Here is a 19404-nt window from a genome sequence, read left to right on the forward strand (position 1 = left end):
CTTGCTTTAGTGGCTCTCAACTGGGGGCAGTTTTGCCCCCCAGGGCACATTTAGCAATGTTGAGATGGTTTTGATTGTCACATCTGGTGGAGGATAAAGAGGTTCTACAGGCATCCAGTGGGTAGAGAAAGTGGGAATGCAGCTAAACCGGGTTGCGGGTGGGGGTTTGCTATACTGTACAAGAATCCTCCCAGCAAAGAACGATCAGGCCCCAAATGTCAGTGGTGTGGCAGTGGAAAACACTGACGGTAAACGTATGAAAAGGGCATCTTGCTAATTCCTGGAAGGCAGGTTCCCTCTGCGTTGCCCAGACAAAATCCTCAGGCTGTCGCTGCCCCGGATACCTCATCTGTAAAATGGGAGTGATAATACTACCTGCGTGACAGGGCTTGTTGAGAAGTAATGTATTTAACGAGTGGCACGAGCCCAGTGTGGGCGCCCGGCAACGGGACGGACACTGAGGGCTCCCTCCCAATCGCCCCTTGCTCCCCAGGACCACCCTCCTCCAGGAGCCCCAGCCCCACCCCCGGGCCTGCGGCAGCTAGCCTTCGCCGGGCCTTATGAATGACGAAGGCCGGAGGCCCGGCGACCTCTGACCCGCGGCGCCACTCCCCTCCCCCGCTGGCAGGTGGACAGCGACTGCGCCGGGGGAGGGGAGACTGTGGAGCCAACCTTGGCTGGCCCGCGGCCGCGGCCGCTGCCGCACTGAGCGGAGGCGGGGGACTGCGGCGTGCACGGGGCCGGGCAGGCGCCCGCCTGGACCGCCTCCTGATTTTCCAAGCGCGGAGCAGCCATCCGCCAGCCTCGGCCGCCCCGCCCCGGTCCGCCCCGCCTCGCCTCGCCGCCCCGACTGCAAGCTGCGCCTCCGCCCCGCCCTCTCACCCCGGGATTGACACTGAACGTTCTGTGGGGGGACTGGCCGAACGGCACGCCCGGCCAATTGGCGGCCTCACTGGGCGAACCTGGGGCCTTGTCGCCAACTGCAGCCAATAGGCGCCTCGCGAGCGCGCCAGTGGCCGGGCATCCGCGGCGCGCGTCACGGGGCTGGAACCTATAGCGGCGCTGGTGGGTCGCAGAGGGCCAATAGGCGGCAGCGTGGCGCCGTCAATCAGGGCAGCCTGGACCAATGAGTTTAGGCTGCGGGAGCGTCACAGACAGACAGCAGCAGCGGACTTGGGCTGAGGTTCCCGGGCGGGCGGGCGCGGGGAGACGCGGGAAGCAGGGGCTTGGCGGGGGTCGCGGCGCCGCAGCCAGAGCAGCAACCCGAGGGGCCGCTGCCCAGCGCGCTCCGGGGCCGCCGGCCGCCGCCAGCACCCGCCGCGCCGCAGCTCCGGGACCGGCCCCGGCCGCCGCCGCCGCCGCGATGGGCAACGCCGCCGCCGCCAAGAAGGGCAGCGAGCAGGAGAGTGGTGAGTGCTCAGGCCATGACCTCAATACCGGACCCACGCTGTCAGCCCCCGCCCTGTGCATCACCGCCTGGCCCCTCCCTCTCCACCCCCCCCCATTTCTTTTTGCTTACCCCCAGCGCCCCCTCCCCCTGCCTGTCCAAGGTTAGGGCCCAGGGCCCGCAGAACTCTCGTAGGGGCCCCCTTGCCAAAGGCCACCCCCCACTGCAGAAACTGTGCCCCCCCACCCAGCTGTCACTGCCAGCCATGGCACGTATGACCGCTGGGGCCCCACATGGGGCCCTGTCACTACCCTATTCCCTACTTTCCTGGACCCTCTCCCATATACTAATACCCTCACTTCCTCACTCACCTCTCCCATTGACGGGCCTCACGGCCAGACCCTGACCCAGGCTTCTGCCGGTCTTGGGAGTGCTGCGGGGTCTGCCTCCATCCCATAGGGACCTTGGCCACTTGGTGACCACACCCCTCCCTCCTCCAGCCCCCGCCATCTTTCTCTTGCCCTTTCCTTCTTCACCTTACCAGAGCCCCCCTCCAGACACCCTGTGCCCACTTGAGCTTTTCCCAGAGCCACCTCCAGCATTGCTTTTCCCTTCTGTGTTACTTGGCATGGGGGACAGGATCATTCTGGGTCCCTCTGCCCCTCTCCCATCCTGTCACTCTGCTGCTCTGCTTGTGCCCTCTCCTCCCAAGTGTCTGTCCCTAGCTGGGGTAGCAGACTGTTTATGAACCTAGAGAACTGCTTCAGTGTGTTCAAAGCCAAGTTTGAGCTGGTCTTGCTGGGTTTGTTTCTTCCTCCTTCCCTGGTTGGGGTTAGGGGATGGCAGCAGAGCCTTTATCCATCTCCTGCTGTGCAGCGAGCTCTAGGCTCCTTAGAGGTCCCCTCAGTAATAAATGGTCGTTTCACAACTGAGGCTCCGTCATTCACCCAGTCCCCTGGGCTTCTTCACCCGCTCCTGGCTCAGGATGAAAAGTGGGGGATGAAGAGTGTCTGAGTTTAACAGGCTCATTCAGCTTGAGCTGGAATGGTGAGAAAGGGGACTCAGGGGATGGCGGTCAGAGAGAGTAATGGGTGACATCTAATGACTTGCTTTGCCAAGGGACACAGATTCTGATCATTGCCAGGGCTCAGCCAGAAAGAGGCTTGTTCCCCCCTCACCTTACAAAATGTGTTGGCCTTTTATAGCCAACCAGAGAAAGAAATTCTGTATCTGCTTTCAGAAATGGCTCTCAATCCCCTTCCTCAATTCCTCCAGTTCTTAGATTGTCATCACTCCAGGCCTAAAGCTGGACCTCAGCTAGGATCCACTTCCCATTACCCAGAAATAGTCAGAGCTGAAAAGGGAGGCCACGTCCAAATATGCCTTTCCTAGTTATTGGTCTCAAATCCCAGTGTCTGGTTCCCCTGACTTCCCCTCCCAGAAAGACCCTGATATGAAAACCAAGGAACTTTATTTTCACATGGCAGAACTCAGAGTTGCTGAGCAGCCATGGGGAGGGCTGACATGTCACCGATGGGCGGGGGATATGGAGGCAAGTGCCTGTAGCTGAGTACTTGATGACAGAGGAGCAGGTGGGTAGTGACCAAAAAAAGTCTGGGCATGAGCTTGGAGGGGGGACTAGGCACACAGGGAGGGGCTGGGCCCCCAGCAGGTGAGGCCTGGGAGGTAGAAGGTGGAGGCAGGCAGCTATATATTGCAGTGGCTCAGTTGAAAGTTGGGGAGATGACCCAGTCCTGGAAAACTTTCAAGGGATATCAAACACATGCAGTGTGTGTGAGGGGGGAGGAGGGAGCTGTACAGGGAAGATCAGTGGCTCCGGAAGGAACCACTAATTCTCTTAGAGCGCAGGGCGGACATCCAGGAATGGACCATCACGGTGGAATAGGGCCACTATTTATTGGGTATCTAGGATATGCCCAGCTAAATGGTTTCCATAGATCTGTCCACTCGAGTGATTTTCATAACGGGCTATTTTCCGAATTTTCTAAATGACCCTGAGTTTGACATAGATGATGTCACAGAAGCAGGATTAACATTCCGATCTGTCTACCAGCCAACTTCCAGGACCCCAGAATTTCCTAACCGGGACATTCGCAAGTTACCTCCCTGATTTTTACTCTATTCATTTATATTTTCTTAATTTAAAATAGTAAAAATTTTGACTTACTTTTAAGTTCAGACATAAACTTTGATCCATCCTAAGCAGTAATATAAATGATCATGGGATTACTGTGCCAGTTATATTCTTTCCTGCTACACATTGAAATGCAATGTGACTAGAATAGTGAAACATCCCTAAAATCATTTCATTTCCTGCCAGTGGGACCCATGTCATACATTGGGAAATGTTCTCAGCTGTACTTCCTTCCAGAGACTTGCAAGGATTCTCAGAGAAAGAAATAGGATAAGGAAGGAAGCCCCACTTTGCTTGGAACTCTGATTCTGAAAGGATGGAGCTAGTCAAAATTTGCCCTTATAACTAGGATGGGGTAGGGTGGGAGTTAGGGGCAGTAGCCAGGCCAGCCTGCAGGGGGCACCTGAATTTCATCTGCCAGACACCAGCCATACTGGGGTAAGGAGAATGCCCAAGCCTTAGTAGGCACTATTTAGGCATCCTGCAGCCCCCTGTGCTACCCCTGGTGCCAGGGCATGATAATGTCAGCCTGCTCCCAAGAGAGTGGGGGATCTACCTGGAGTTGGGTCAGGTGGGGTAGGGGCAATCTGTACCCAAAGATGCCAAAGCCATTGTTAGGGGCCTGGACAAGATGGTAAAAGGGCAGAGAAAAAACCTAGCACCCGGCTCTGAGCAAGCTGGAGAAATTGAGAGAGAGCAGTGGCCCCAAGAGGCTCCCAGGATAGGCAGCCAAGTGGGGCTCAGGCCTTGGCTGGCACTGGCCAAAAGCACCCCTGGGAGCTGGCCCATGGGGGAAGGGATAGGGCTGGTGAGAGGGAGCCCATACACACACATTCTAGACCCTGGGGACAAGCAGATCCAGGCTCTGGGCATGAAAAGTGCCCCCAAGAAGTCCCTGAATGGGAAGAATTGCTGCCTTCTAACATCCTATGGAAGTACAAGAGGGTCAAACACCTGTGTATTGGCAGTTGTATGGGTGCCTAAGAAGGTCTTTCCAAGGTAGCTTTTTGCCTTAACCCAATCAGGCCGACAGAAACTTGAGGGTCCTGTCTGCCCCTCCCCTGCCCCTACTGGCCCAGGTTTGGCTCCTCCTCCTACCCTCCCCCCCCCCCCCCCCAACGCACACACACAACTCCCTGGCTCCCCCTATAGGCAGGTATCTGGGGATGGGCAGCCAAGCTGGTGCAGCAGGTCTCTTGAGCCTTCTCAGCCACCATAGTTCTGGTGCCTTGAGAGGAAGACTGAGTGATGGCTTCCAACTTCAACGATGGTGAGACTAAACCCTGTTGCCATAGCAACTCTCCGAGCACTCTGCCCCTGGAGTCAGAGAGGGGCTGCAGTAGGGTTTGGGGAGCAGGCAGAGAGGAGAAGGCTGTGGACGTCTGGTTGGCCCTGGGAACCCCTCCCTTACAATCCTGGGCTGGGGGCCTGAAGAAGAGCAGGGGGGATTGGTAGCCCTGTTAGACAAGGGGTATGGTCCACCCAGAGCAGGGGTTCAGCTCAGAGCAGGGCAATGGGATAGACTCGCCCAGTATTGGGCTTCAGCTCAGAATGGCGGTTGGTCCAGCTCAGTGATGGAGTCCAGGTCAGAATGGGGGGATGTTAAGATGGAGTCCAGGCCAGATGGCCCAGTACAGAATGGGGAGCCATCAGACTCTGCAGTGGTCCTGCCCAGTGTTGGGGTCCAGCTCAGACTAGGGGATCACCCAATCCAGAATAGAGGTCCATTTCAGAATGGGGGTGGGGGTAGTCAGTGTTGGGGTCCAGCTCAGACTGGGGGATGTTCCAGCTCAGAGCAGGGGATCCAAGCTAGACTGGAGGAATCAGCCAGCCCAGAGTCGGGGGTCCCAGCCCTGACTTGGCATCCCTGCCCCAGAATTCCTGGGACAACCAGGTTTTGGTGGACAGAGTACTGAGATTTGTCTGGGAAGTCTGAGACTGAGCTCCTGCTTCCTGTGGTAGTCCTGGATTTTGGAAGGGGTGTCTGGGGTCCTCTTTATGAGCCCAGATCGAATCCAGACCAGGATGGAGGCTGGAACACGCACCCTACCCCTCCACCCCCCTACTCCCGTGGAAGACATGGGCAGGGCAGCAGGTTTCACAAGTCAGCAGCTGGCTGGGTTTCCCTTCCCTGCCACTTCCAGTTGTCTGAAGGGCCACGGGTGCTAGGCACACTGGGAGAAGCTGCCACTCACCATCCACTTCTTTTGAGATCTGGAAAGGAGGAAGATGGTCAAGGCAGCCTCCCCCTCCCCCACCGCTGGGTTTAGCCTTTGTTTCCGGTTTGGACTTTCATGGCCTAGAGCAGAGCCAAGCACAGGGCAAGGTTTGACAGAGGCCAAGGACATCCCAGGATGCGTTCCACTCTCCGCCCCTGCATAGGAACAAGAGAAAGCCTGATGTACCCATTTCTCTTGGGGCTACAGGATTTGGAGAGGTGATAGGGTGGCTCTTACACCACCACCACCCCCCCCCACACACACACACACACATCCAACCCAACTCTCTGCTAATTAATGGAGCCCTGGGGCCTCTCTAGCCCCCCAAGGAGTCCCTGGCTGCTGCCTGGGCCTGAACCCTTAACTCCTTCTCCTCTGCCCAGTGAGCACTGCCCTGGGCACATCAGGTACCATCCTCTGGGTAGTCCACCCACCTGGGGAAGGCAGGGTCTGGCATCCTGGGAGCAGTGAAGTCCCTGGAATAAGTTAGCATTAGCACCCCACCCCCCGGACAGGAAGGCCAGCCAGGAGGGACATCCTAGGGAGAATCTTCCCACTGCCTCCTGCCAAGGAGGGCCTTTGCAAACCTTAGCCAGGAGCAGGCACCTTTAAATGCTTCCCTAGCAACCAGCTCCTCCCTCAGGGTTCCCCAAGGCCCTCCCGAGGAAACCAGCTCAGAAGCTCTGCATATTCCTGGTTTCCCTGGTTCCCAGGGTAGCCTAGCATGAATCTGGGTTCAGGCAATGGCCAGGGTGGAGACTCAGAGACCACCTTCCAGCTATGGCTGCAGCTATTCCTCTGGGCCCACCTGACTATTCGTTTCCTGAGCTACCTGCACCACGCCCTCTGGGCACCTAAGCCACAGCCAGCACCCTGAGTCTCCATGGTCAGGGGCAGACGGGCCCCAGATCACCCCATCCCACTCCGCCCCCATTGTACCCTCTGCTGGAGGAGGCAGGAAGCAGAGGTGAGTATAGGGGCTCCTGGCTGGGGTTACCCCATCATTATTCCTCTGTATCTGCCTGTTCCTCCTGGCTCTGCCCCTCCCTTGTGCCCCATCCCCAAATCTGCGAGCCAGTGGCACCAGAGGGGACAGAGAAGGGCTATGCTAGGACCAAGGCACCCTGTGGAGCCTCTCAGTGGGGTACTCAAGTCAGAAAAGCAGGATATGGCAATTTCAGGGATGGCTGAGAACGAAAGGAGAAGTGGGACCAGGCATTCTGGATTCCTCACAAGCCCGCTTCTCCCTACCTTCCTGGGCTGGTGAAGGTAGAATTACAAAAGGGTACCATCTCCCCCACCTTCGTTCAGAAATTAGTGTATACATTGGAGGTGTCCAAGGCAGATAGTGTGTGTCAGGAAAGATTCTGCTAGTGTAAGCATTGGATGTGGTGCTGTCCCCGGATTCAGAGAGGTCTCTCAGTCAGTTGGTGGCCCAGCCAGGCGCCAGCCTGGGACTCCTGACCACTCTGCCCGGTCACTCTTTGTAAGGCTTTCCTGGCCAGTGCTCTCTTCTCCATCTGCTGCCCTTGTAGCCCCATGGGAGGTTCTTTTATCCGAATGCTGAGGGAGAGCCTTGGGGATCATGGGGGTGGTGGCTACCCAGAGGCTGTGTGGGACTCCTGGTGCACATGGGTGGGACACACAAATGACAGGCAAGGCCAGAGTCCAAGTGTGCAGGACCCCTCAGGGTGGCACCTGTCCAGGAACATCAGAGGGTCGAGGACAGGTCTGTCGGGTGGGCCACCCTAGTTCACTACGACCTTTCGGGAGGGAAGCAGTTAATTTCGTGAGCAGTGGGGTCTGGCAGGCAACCTAAGGCCTGGTCAGTCTTTTCTTCTGTACAATGAGGTAATAGCAACTCTGAGCCATCAGGGTAGGACTTAAGCATAGAAAGCATTTAGCTCAGGGCTGGCACATGGCATGCTTGACCCCAGGGGTTGTCCCTAGGACAGGTCCGTAATGTACACATCTGTCAGGCCACACATTTAAGATTTGAGCGTTCAATACATCCCCTGTATTTTATACCTCAATTATAAAAAATACTTGAAAGCAAAATTAATAATCAACAGTTATATGGAATGACTCTCATACAGGTCACTGTCCAACTCCATTTCCCTAGATCAGTGGTCAGCAAACTCATTAGTCAACAGAGCCAAATATCAACAGTACTTCTTCAAAATAGACTTGCCCAGGCCGAAAACCGACTTCTGCGCATGGGCCACGAAGTTTCAGTCGCACTGTATGTGTGCGCCCGCACGTGGTATTTTGTGGAAGAGCCACGTTCAAGGGGCCAAAGAGCCGCATGTGGCTCGCAAGCCGCAGTTTGCCGACCACTGCCCTAGATTAACTCATTCAGTCCTCAAAACTACTTTGCCAGGTCATTACTATTATTCTCCCCATTTTACAGATGAGGAAAACTGAGGCCCAGAGAGGTAAGGTCAGTTGCCTAAGGTCACACAGTTTAGCAGAACCAGGCTGGGGTCTGAACTTAATCTCAGTTCCAGAGTCCTGGCCCTTAACGATTTGCAGGGTGCTGGCAAGTATGACTCTGTCGAAGCCTCAGTTTCCTAGTGTTAAATGGGGAGAAGAATAAAAGGAAACTTGGTGAGTTAACCAAATTTGATGGTGGAGACAAAACAGCAGGCCCAGGGTCAGCCCGCTGGGAAGTCTTCAGTATTAGCTGAATGGTGATATTCTTGGGGTACTAAGGGGCCTCTGGGGAGCAGGCATAGAGCGAGGCCTCCCTTGAACCAGCTCTGGAACCAGGGCCCCTGAATTGGCAAAGGCAGGAACAGGGCAACAGCTGAGCCCCCCCAAGGGCGCTTGCTACCCGAGCCCCAGAGGCTTCCACCCCCCGACCGGCCTCCCCAGAGAAGGGGCCTGAGGAACAGCCAAATCCTGAGGCTATAAATACCTCGGCTGGCGTCCTCCCTGGCCCTCCCTGGCCGTGGAATGCCGGTCAGAACTGGGACAAGTGGGGGTGGGCTGGCCTGGGTACTGCCCTCTGTCCCCCTGAGAGTGACCCCCGAGTTGCTCTGTACCCCATTTTGGAAGAGCTGAGGCTGGATCCCACCTCCCTGTAGTAAAGGGGACCCAGGCCCTAGCCCAGATCAGGCCCCTCCCAAGCTGCCCTCAGACTCAGCCAGGGCACCCAAAAGCCCTAGTGGGAAAAAAGATCAGACTATGGTTGAAACAGCTGCACCCCACTTTCTACAAATGAGCATCTCCCCAGGAACACCCTGGGCCTGCCCCAGTGAGATGGGGATGTCTAGCTAACTCTCCCTTCTCTTCCTTCCAGTGAAAGAGTTCTTAGCCAAAGCCAAAGAAGATTTTCTTAAAAAATGGGAAAATCCTGATCAGGTAAGCCCGCCCCCCGCCACCCGCCCTATGTGCGGAACCCTTGAAGGGGTGAGCTAATGGCCTCCGTCTTCCAGCGTAACCCCTACGTCATGGCTGGGATTTAGAGCCCTGTGGAGGATGCCTGGACACCCTTGGAGGCTCCTAGACAGAGGCACCTGATTGCCCACTGCCAGGCTCCCCCATCCTACCACCCCCTACAACTGGTGGCCCCTGCCCCCCACACAGCTGCCAGCAGCTCCTGGGCCCCAGGCCAGGGCCAGATCTGGCCTCTGCCACTCGCCTCAAGGAATGTGCCCTCCGCCATCTTGCTTTTCTGCCCCCTGTTCTCACCCCATCACTCTCCCTGCTCCCCAGGGCCCCCTCTGCTGGTGACAGATATGATGCCCCAGACGTTCGCCCAGCAGGCCACAGGGAAGAGGGTCCCTGACTCTCTCAACCTCTCCATCCACAGAATACAGCCAATTTGGATAACTTTGATCGAATCAAGACCCTCGGCACAGGCTCCTTCGGGCGGGTGATGCTGGTGAAACACAAGGAGACTGGGAACCACTTCGCCATGAAGATCCTGGACAAACAAAAGGTGAGCTCAGCTCTGCCCTGCGGCCAGATCCCACCTGCTGCCTGGAGTGCTCTTCCCATCCATCCACTCACCAATTGCTTCTCAAGCCCCCATCACGTGCCAGACCTGAGGGCCAGAAGGGCACCACGAACTTCCCCTCCAGGCCGAATACCAAGGGAAATCAGGCACTGGAAACAGTGTCAGACACCTAACCTGCATTCCAGGTGGCCGGAGGGCTTCCTGGAGGAGGTGACATTTACACAGACCTGTTTTCTGTGAATATTTTTGACACCCTACTCTAAAGCACTGCTGCACAGTAGAAGTGTCATATAAGCCACGTATGATTTTAAGTTTTCTAGAAGCCCCATTAAATAAAAGAAACAGGTGGAATGCATTTTAACAATATGTTGTAATTAAATCAGTATATTTATATTATAATTTCAATGTATGTAACCAATGTAAAATATCATTAATGAGGCTTATTTTTTTTTTTCATACCAAGTCTTTGAAATCCAGTGTGCATTTTACACTTTACAACATATCTCTGTTCTGATGTTAAATTTTTAAAGGAAAGAGAAGAAAAAGTAGAGAAGTTGAAAAGGCAGATTGGCATAGCCCAAGTCGTTCCAGACAGACTTAAAAGATGTCTAGTAACTGTGTCAAGTGTCAGTTTTTAAATTTTCACTTTAGATATTTATCATTTTAAACTCAGTTCCCCCGTCTCCTGGCCGCATTAAAGCTCTCAGCAGCCACATATGGCTAGTGTGGATGGCATTGGGCAGTGCAGGTAGAGACAAAGGATACAGCTGTGAGCAAAGCAAAAAAGGCCCCAGACAGGGGTTCAGAGCTGGCTGAACAGCCAGGCTGCCTGTGTGTGACACACCAGCTGACCTGTGACCTTAGGCCAGTGGTTGGCAAACTCATTAGTCAACAGAGCCAAATATCAACAGGACAACGATTGAAATTTCTTTTGAGAGCCACATTTTTTAAACTTAAACTATATAGGTAGGCACACTGTTATGAACACACTTCGTACTGCTCAGGAGTTTTCCCGTGGTTCGCGCGCCATCCGTTAAGGACCGCTCACGAGTGTTCTCGTTTTTCACGCCCGTGGAAAAAGGAGCGAATCTAGATACTTATGTAAATTTTGTTTGGTCCCTCTTCGTAGAGGAAAATGTTTTAGGCAGTACCATACGTTAAAAAAGTACTAGGAACTTTGTTTAATTGTTTTTGTAAATAAAAATGTTATAATTATTGAAAAACAACACCTAAAGTGCATTATGATGATTTAAATAACGTGCAGTTTGCCCAAAAACATGCGGTCCCTGGCGTATGTCTTAGAGATTTCTATGTGGTACGCAATGTGTTAACTTAATTAGGGTGCTCCTAAGGCTTAGGAAGAGCCACACTCAAGGGGCCAAAGAACCGCATGTGGCTCTGAACCGCAGTTTGCCAACCACAGCCTTAGGCAAGTCATTGCCCCTCTCTGGGCTTCCAAGCTTGTGTGTTCACAGTACATGCCCCTCAGGGCTTCAGTCACTGTGCATGAAGGGCCTGCTGGAGATAGCTGAGGGCTGAGGAGAAATTAGCTTGGGGTTTGGGTATGTAATGTGTGTGTGAGTGCTCTAGATGCAGAGTTTTTTGTAAAACCCCTACTCCTTTGGCACTACTCTTGCTTGTCTTTCCGCGGCTGCCCCTTCCTCCAAGAAGCCTTCTCTGACTACCCCTGCCCCAGACTTTACCTCGCACCTCATCTGGGCATCCGCAAGCCCCGAACTTCCCCCATCACAGCTCAGATCCCTCTGCACTGAAAAGCCTGGTGACTCGTGTTCTTGCCACGTGGGGACAAGGCAGCCTCAGCCTTCTTATTGTGTCCTCAGCACCCCACCTGGGCTCCACAGGCCACAAACCCTCACAGAAACCAGCCTGGGGGACGAGGGCCCTCTCATACCTCCTCCTCTCCACACCCCTCCTGCTCCTAGGTGGTGAAGCTGAAACAGATCGAGCACACCCTGAATGAGAAGCGCATCCTGCAGGCTGTCAACTTTCCGTTCCTTGTCAAACTTGAGTTTTCCTTCAAGGTGGGTCCCAGCCATCAGGGAATAGAGGGGGCAGAGAGGGAAACCATGCCGGGGGGCGGAGGACAATCAGTGGCTCCGCTGGAAGGGGAGCCCCCCCACGGATGAGGAAAGGAGGATCAGCCTGGGATTCTGATACACCCACTTCAACTCCTAGGTCTGTCTACCTGATAACCTTGTGTGGTCATGTCACTCAACCTGGATGACATCCCTCAAAATCACCACTCTGTTTACAAAAACCTGACATGTGGCCTGCGTTCAAATCCTAGCTCAGCGCCCCCTGCCCATGTGACCCTGGCGAAGGACTTCACTTGAGTCTCAGTTTCCTCATCTGTAAACTGGGGATCAAAAGGTTTCCATGACACATCATGAACACCCTATGTGAGCTGTTTTGGGTGCCATCCTAAGCTGGACTTTGAGAGTTGGGGAAGTCCACTTGGGGCCTGCCACCCAGGCAGTCACAAGGGCCTGTGCTTGGTGTCATGCTCTACTGCTGCCGCCTTAAAATTCATAATCATTGTTTTAGTAAGGAGACACTTTTTGGCAGGGGGTGGGGCACAAATTCTGTAGCCTCTCCTGGTTCCATTTTGTGATAAAATAAAAAAACATGGTGGCCCAAGAGCCTTGCTCAGGACAGTCACAGATTGTGAAGTCCCCCCTCCAGCCCAGGCACCTGTAGCCAGCCCTCCCTTTCACCACCCACCCCCACAAGCAGGATAATAGTTGTCCCTTTGTCCTCAGGCGCAGAGGGAAGTGAGATAGGGAGCTCAGTGAGTACAGTGTCTGGTCCTTGGCATGTGCCTCATATTGGAGCCTAGATCGGTGGTGTCACCGGTTTCCAAACCCCTGCTGGTCAAGGGCATCGGACTTTCGGGTGGGGCCCAGGGCTTGGGGAGCAGGGCCCTGACCAGCTGCTGCTCTCCACAGGATAACTCAAATTTATACATGGTCATGGAGTATGTACCCGGCGGGGAAATGTTCTCACATCTGCGGCGGATCGGAAGGTTCAGGTGAGCGGACTGCCCCAGCCCACCAGGCCTGGGGGTGTCCACAGGGCGATGTCACATACCAAGCCATCTGGGGACTTGGACGTAGCCTCTCCAGGTCCCTGTGGGTTCTCCTTCCCGCTGAGCTGAGGAACCTGCAATGTCTCAACCACCCAACCACCATGAAACAAAACAAACTTAGTAACAAGTATCACCATTTAAGTTTTTATGCAGGTTTTTTTGTTTTTTATGTGTCTTTATTGACTTTAGAGAGATAGGAACATCAATGAGACAGAAACATCTATAGGCTGCCTCTTGCATGCCCCCCACCTGGGATGGAGCCTGCAACCCAGGCATGTGCCCTGACCAGGAATCAAACCGGGGATCCCGTGGTTCATGGGTTGATGCTCAGTCACTGAGCAGTGGGGTGATTTTATGCAGTTTTTAAATGTATGCTATTGTTTTATTTTGTTTATTCAGATAGCTGTTCACTTTACATACAATAAAATGCACAGGTCAATGTTCTGTTCCATGAGTTTTGACAGTTGCATACATTTGTTTAACCACAACCCAAAACACCATATTGAGTATTTCATCACCCCAGAAAAATCCCTCTAATGCAGCAGTTCTCTACCTGTGGGTCGCGACCCCTTTGGCGGTCAAACGACCCTTTCACAGGGGTCACCTAAATACATCCTGCCTAAATACATCCTGCACATCAGATATTTACATTATGATTCATAACAGTAGCAACATTACAGTTACGAAGTAGCAACAAAAATAATTTTATGGTTGGGTCATAACATGAGGAACTGTATTTAAAGGGCCAGAAGGTTGAGAACCACTGCTCTAATGCCTTTCTTGGCAGATCACCACCCTGAAAAAGGCAATTGTCCCTTCTGGCATTAAACACCATAGAATTTGTTTGGTCTAGGTTTGGACTTGATATAAATGGCATCACACAGTTCATATTCTTTTGTCCTTTTCTTCTCTTCACATCATTGTTTTGAGATCTAGCCGCGGTTTTGAGCATATCCGTGTGTCCTGATGGTGGTGCTGGGTAGCATTTTATTGAATCTGTCACCATTTGTGACACCATGGCTCTGTTGATGGAGAGCCGGGCTCATTCCTGCTTGGAGCTCTATATGAATAAGGCTTCTGCTCTTACACATTTTGGATAGCTGGGCTGTAGGCCCACCCGATAGACCATTTGGGGGCGGGTGAGTCCTGCTGGGTGAGTGTGGCCACCACACTCACTCATCCCCTCTCCACTTGTCCCTGCCAGCGAGCCCCATGCCCGCTTCTACGCCGCCCAGATCGTCCTGACCTTCGAGTATCTGCACTCGCTTGATCTCATCTACCGGGACCTGAAGCCAGAGAACCTTCTCATCGACCAGCAGGGCTACATTCAGGTACCCTCTGGGCCAGGCAAGGGACAGCCCCAGGTGTCCATGCCTGGACCTCTCCCTCGCTCTCGACCAACCCCACTCCTGTGCCCACAGGTGACAGACTTTGGTTTCGCCAAGCGTGTGAAAGGCCGCACCTGGACCTTGTGTGGGACCCCCGAGTACCTGGCCCCTGAGATCATCCTGAGCAAAGTAGGCTCCTCCCCACCCCTCCCCCTGTCCCTGAGGCCCACTCCGCCTGTGCCCCTTCTTCACCCTTCTTCCCTCATCCTGCACCCCCTTTCCACCCCAGGGCTACAACAAGGCTGTGGACTGGTGGGCCCTGGGGGTTCTCATCTACGAGATGGCTGCTGGCTACCCCCCCTTCTTCGCTGACCAGCCCATTCAGATCTACGAGAAGATTGTTTCTGGGAAGGTGAGGCCTGGACACAGGGATTCTGCCCAGGACAAACCCTTCTCCCCCGCTCCCCCCACCGTCATTGTAAGAACAATCTAGAAGTTCATTAAGTCAGGCCAGGCAGTGACATTGGGTGTATCAGCCATGCTAACTGAGGTCAACACCCCACACAACCTCACTGGCTACTCCTGGACCCACAGTGCCAACCTCCCAAGGGCTTCTAAAACCCCGAGCCTCATCCGCACCCCCACCCTGCCCTATGTGAGGCTCTGCTTGTTCCTAATTATCCCCCTTCTGTGATTTTTCACAAGTTTCACAGCAGGAAAGCTAATGTATTTGGTTCCCAGACCCCACTGGGCAGTCATTTGGGGTGTATGGCCCATGCCTCCCTTCTCAAATACAGAACTCCTACCTCAGAGGGTGCAGGTAAGGGCACTGTTAGAATTAACATCTACCGAGTGCATTAAGCACCCACTGTCCCAGTGCACCCACGCCATCCTACCCAGCACTCCGGGGACTGAGGACGCTGAGGCATGGAGAGGAGGGGATATGTCTGGTCTGAGATCCAAGGGCTCCAGAGAGGCTGGGAACCTCACTTTTGTCTTTAGCTCACTCACCTTTCTGGGAGGACCAACCATCCCTCCACCCAGACCAGGAATTGGTGGAAGCAACTCCCAGCTCAGCCCGGGTGGGTTGACCCGTCTCCAGGTCCCAGTTCTGCCACCCCTTGGCTTTGAAACCTCAGGCAAGTGGCTTTCCTCCTCTGAGCCTCATCTTACCCACCTGAGAACTGAGGAACCAGCCAGCTGCCTCTCAGGGAGGTTGAGAGAAATCACCAGCTGCAAAGTGGGGTCCCAGAATAGGGAAAGATGAGGTGTCTGCCACCAGGCACAGTGGAAAGTGCCAAGAGAATGACCCAAAGTGGGAAACAGAAGAAGCCATAGAATGTGCCACGGGGGAAGAGGAGAAGAGCATAACTCCCTTCTTTGTAGCATTTCACAGTTCCCACGCACCCTCAGCAGTATTATCTCCCTCATGCAACCCTGGGATATCTGCCCCGTGCCGGAAAGGCAGGCACAGGCCCAGAGAGGTTAAAGGCCATGGCCAAGGTCACAGCCTGTAAGAGGGAGAGCAGTGCTGGAAATCTGTTCTTGTAGCTGTAAATCCAATGAATAGTTGCACACGAGGCCGTGGGTTCTGAGCATTTAGGGAAAGCTTCTCGAAGATTTGAACTGAGCCTTAAAGAATAGAAGAGCCTTAGCTATGCACAGAAAGAAATAGAAAAACAATTGTTTCTCTCAAATGTGGATATTTCTGAAGTCCCAAGACTTAAGCAGAGCCACCTGAGGAAGTAATGGCTAAAACTGCAAGGTCTGGAGTCTGTCAGCCCCGAGATGGAGCCAACCTGCCCCACTCTTCTGTGTGACCTTGGGCAGGCTGTTTAACCCTTTCGGGCCTCCATTTCTTCTCTAACATGGGACCATCATAACATTTACCTTGGAGCACCAGATCTCAGAGTGGTCCCCTCTCCAGCACCATCAGGGAACTAGCTAGAAATGCAGGCTCTCGTGCCCCAACCCAGACCTTCTGAATCAGAAACTCCAACAGGCCTGGTTAACTGTTTTAATGGGATTCCAGCACACACTCAAGTGCCCCAAAGGACTGTTGGGTGGTGAAGGCAGTGTTTTGGGGTCCCCAAGCCCCAGGCCAGTTTCCCACCCTGTCTGTGCCCCCCCCCCCCCACTTCTACCCCAGGTGCGGTTCCCATCCCACTTCAGCTCCGACCTGAAGGATCTGCTGCGGAACCTCCTTCAGGTAGACCTTACCAAGCGCTATGGGAACCTCAAGAATGGGGTCAATGACATCAAGAACCACAAGTGGTTTGCCACGACTGACTGGATTGCCATCTACCAGAGGAAGGTGGGTGTCCCGTCCTCTCCCAGGATATGCTGAAGGCTTTGGGGGCAGGCCAAGAGCCAGGGTGGGCTGCCAGTGGAGAGATGGAAAGGGAAGAATTTGAAAATAGGCCATGGCCCTAGGTCATTCTAGCTGGGGCAGTTTAGTGCAATGGAGGTCTAAAAATGGGATTATAGGGTCACTTGGCCACTGTGACCTTGAGCAAGAGACACCCCTGTCTGGAAAGTCATTTCCCCATTGGTGAGTTGGCTATACAGTGGAACCTCGTTTCTCGAACTTTGTCCGTTCTGGAAGGCTGTTCGAAAACTGAATAATTTTTTTCACATTAGAAATAATGTAAATTGAATCAATCCATCCAGACCCCCAAATGATTCCTTGTTTTAACTTTTCTTATATACAGTACTGTTTAATCTATAACTAAACATTTTAAGAATAAAAATGACAGTAAAAAATGAAAATTTAACAATCATAAGCAACAAAAGCAAAAAATAACGAGAATATTCACAGCACAGTATCCTGAGATTTTAACAGTAGTAAACTGACTCATATTCGCACATTCTCTCCTTTGTCACCTGAGAGATGCGTGATTGATCATACAGGTATCAGCATGAAAGGGTTGTCAGGTTGAGGAGCGAATTGTTCGAGATGGGAGACTTTGGAGAAACTGAGGGTCCACTGTAATAAGATTCTTGGGTTGTTAAGGTGAGTTCACACCCTAATGCTAAGCTCTGGCCTGAGTCTCAGTAAGTTTTCATAAATGTTAGGCCATTCGTATTTATTGTTTTAACAAGGATTATGCTGACTGCTGAGGTCTGGGTGATTCTTGACCCCTCTCCAGGTGGAAGCTCCCTTCATACCAAAGTTTAAAGGCCCTGGGGACACGAGTAATTTTGATGACTATGAAGAGGAAGAGATCCGAGTCTCCATCAATGAGAAGTGTGGCAAGGAGTTTTCTGAGTTTTAGGGGTGTGCCTGTGCCCCCAAGGGTTTTCTTTCTTTTTTTTTGTGGGGAGGGTGGGTGGGAGGGTTGGATTGAACAGCCAGAGGGCCCCAGAGTTCCTTACATCTAATTTCACCCCCACCCCACCCTCCAGGGTCGGGGAACAGGAAGCCCAGATATTCAGAGAGACAGGAATACCAGCTGCTCTCCCTCATCCCCTTCACCCTCCTGCCCTCCTTAATGCTTTTGCCTTCTTCCACCCCAGCCCACTTCTGCTTTTTTTAAAGGAGTATCTCAGTTCTAGTCAGACCAGTGTATCCAGGGATAGGGTGTGGAAAGAGGGGCCCAAACTTAGCTCCAGCCCCCTTCCCTCCCCACCTCCCTCACCAGACCACCAGCAAACTTGCTAAGGGAGAATAAAAGAATGGCCAGCCTTCCCTTCAAAGCAATCTTGCCTGGGAAGGAGAGGTTTTAGTGACATGTGCAGTGGGCTACTTGCTAGAATTTTTTAAACAATTTACAAACTTATTTAAGTTCCACCAGTGCCTCCCATCCCCCCCTCTCCAAATCCATTTTAACAAGGCTGGGAAGCAGATTGACTTGTAAAGGAAAGGGCTGGGGTTCCACCCTCTCCCCCAAGCTGCTAATCCCCTCCTCCCCTGCCAAGCCTGGAAAGGTCTCAGCCCCTTTAGGAAGCCCCTAAAGCCCCTACCCCTTCTGCCCCAACAGACCTTTCTTCACCCTTGGGCTTTGGGACCCAGACAAAGCAGCCGCCCCTCTCCCTGACAAAGAGGAGTTGTCCCCCTAAAAGATAGAGGGGGAGCCCCAAGCCCAGGGTCTTTCCTCCCCACAGCACTCCCCCAAACTCCTAAATTTTATTCTTAGCTAGATTTTAATGCCCGGCCTCTTCTCAGCTCAGTTGGGAAGGCAACCCTGGCAAAAGGAGGCAGAGCCCCCCTGCCCCCCTGTGGACCCCCGTTCAAGCCCAGGGTTGCTAGGGAGGGGCTCTGTTTTATTCACCCAACAGCCGTGTCCCCCTCCCCCCATCCTGGGCGCTCCTCTGCTTAGCTGTCAGCTGTTTATCACCTCTTAGCCCATTTGTGCTTTTTTTCTCTCTTAATAGAAAAGTTGGGAGCCCCTATTCAACCTCAAATCTGCCCCTCTCAGAACTTCTCCCCATCCCAGGAGGAGCTCTCAGGCTTGGGATGGGGCCCCGGGTGGGCGCAGGGGTGAATCAATCTGTGTGCTGGGAAGGATGAGACTTCCTCTTGAACAGTGTGCTGTTGTAAACATATTTGAAAACTATTACCAATAAAGTTTTGTTTAAAAAAAAGTGTCCCTGGTATTCCCGAATTTGGTCCGCCCCCGCCCCCCTCCCCCGGCCGGGAGGATGGGAAGGGAATTTTGCACCCTAGGGTCGAGGCTGATTAGGACCTGGCCTGGAGTCCTGGTAAAAATGGGTTTAGCTGACTTCCGTCACTCACCCCCAGGAAAAGGGGGCGGCAAGTTGCGTTATAACCCTGAATTCGGGGTTCCCCAAGTCTGCGTCGCGCACCCCTCGGCATACAGCCCTGGGCCGAAAGGGAGTTCCAAGGAGACTCCGGGGCCGGCGCGCTGGAAAGCCGAGCTATGGGGTGGGCAAGAGAAGTGGGGGCCTGGCTGGGGGCGGTCAAGGGTAGGGGTGACGGAGCGCGTCCCCCTCCCCGCCTTCTCAGCGCGAGGCCAAGCGCGCCCTAGGGCCACTGGAGTGGCGGCGGCTCAAGGGTTGCTGCGGCGCCCAGCAAGCGCGGCAGCCCGGCCCGCGAGCCGCGAGTTCCCGGTAAGTGCGGTCCCGAGAGCGGAGCGCGCCTCGGAGGCGTGGAGATGGGGGCTGGGCGCCGGGGACGTCTGGGTCCTGCGCCCAATGGCTGGAGGGCGGCCGAGCGCCGCCCGTCCGCCCCGCCCGCCCCCTCTCCCCTCCCCCCCGGCCCTCCCTTTCCCCCGCCCCCGCCCCGGCG

At 54.0% G+C, this 19404-nt stretch overlaps 1 protein-coding gene across 1 annotated transcript; it reads left to right on the top strand.

The window, feature by feature from the left end:
- The first annotated feature begins 1219 nt into the window (after positions 1 to 1219).
- On the top strand, positions 1220 to 18740 carry PRKACA (protein kinase cAMP-activated catalytic subunit alpha). Its single transcript, XM_036302808.1, has 10 exons — positions 1220 to 1409; positions 9063 to 9124; positions 9576 to 9704; positions 11666 to 11764; positions 12689 to 12771; positions 14033 to 14159; positions 14250 to 14345; positions 14446 to 14568; positions 16306 to 16470; positions 17306 to 18740. Exons 1-10 carry the CDS (start codon positions 1364 to 1366, stop codon positions 17429 to 17431), a joined length of 1056 nt encoding a protein of 351 aa, XP_036158701.1. The 5' UTR covers positions 1220 to 1363; the 3' UTR covers positions 17432 to 18740.
- Positions 18741 to 19404: the final 664 nt, after the last annotated feature.

This window comes from Myotis myotis, unplaced genomic scaffold (genome assembly GCF_014108235.1).
Source record: "Myotis myotis isolate mMyoMyo1 unplaced genomic scaffold, mMyoMyo1.p scaffold_m19_p_33, whole genome shotgun sequence".
Taxonomy (NCBI): domain Eukaryota; kingdom Metazoa; phylum Chordata; class Mammalia; order Chiroptera; family Vespertilionidae; genus Myotis; species Myotis myotis.

Excerpts from the sequence above, each read along its gene's own strand:
- PRKACA (XM_036302808.1), top strand. The coding sequence starts at position 1,364 with ATGGGCAACGCCGCCGCCGCCAAGAAGGGCAGCGAGCAGGAGAGTG. Across the intron at positions 1,410-9,062 it reads GGGCAGCGAGCAGGAGAGTG|TGAAAGAGTTCTTAGCCAAA; the intron begins GTGAGTGCTCAG and ends TCTTCCTTCCAG. Across the intron at positions 14,569-16,305 it reads AGAAGATTGTTTCTGGGAAG|GTGCGGTTCCCATCCCACTT; the intron begins GTGAGGCCTGGA and ends CTTCTACCCCAG.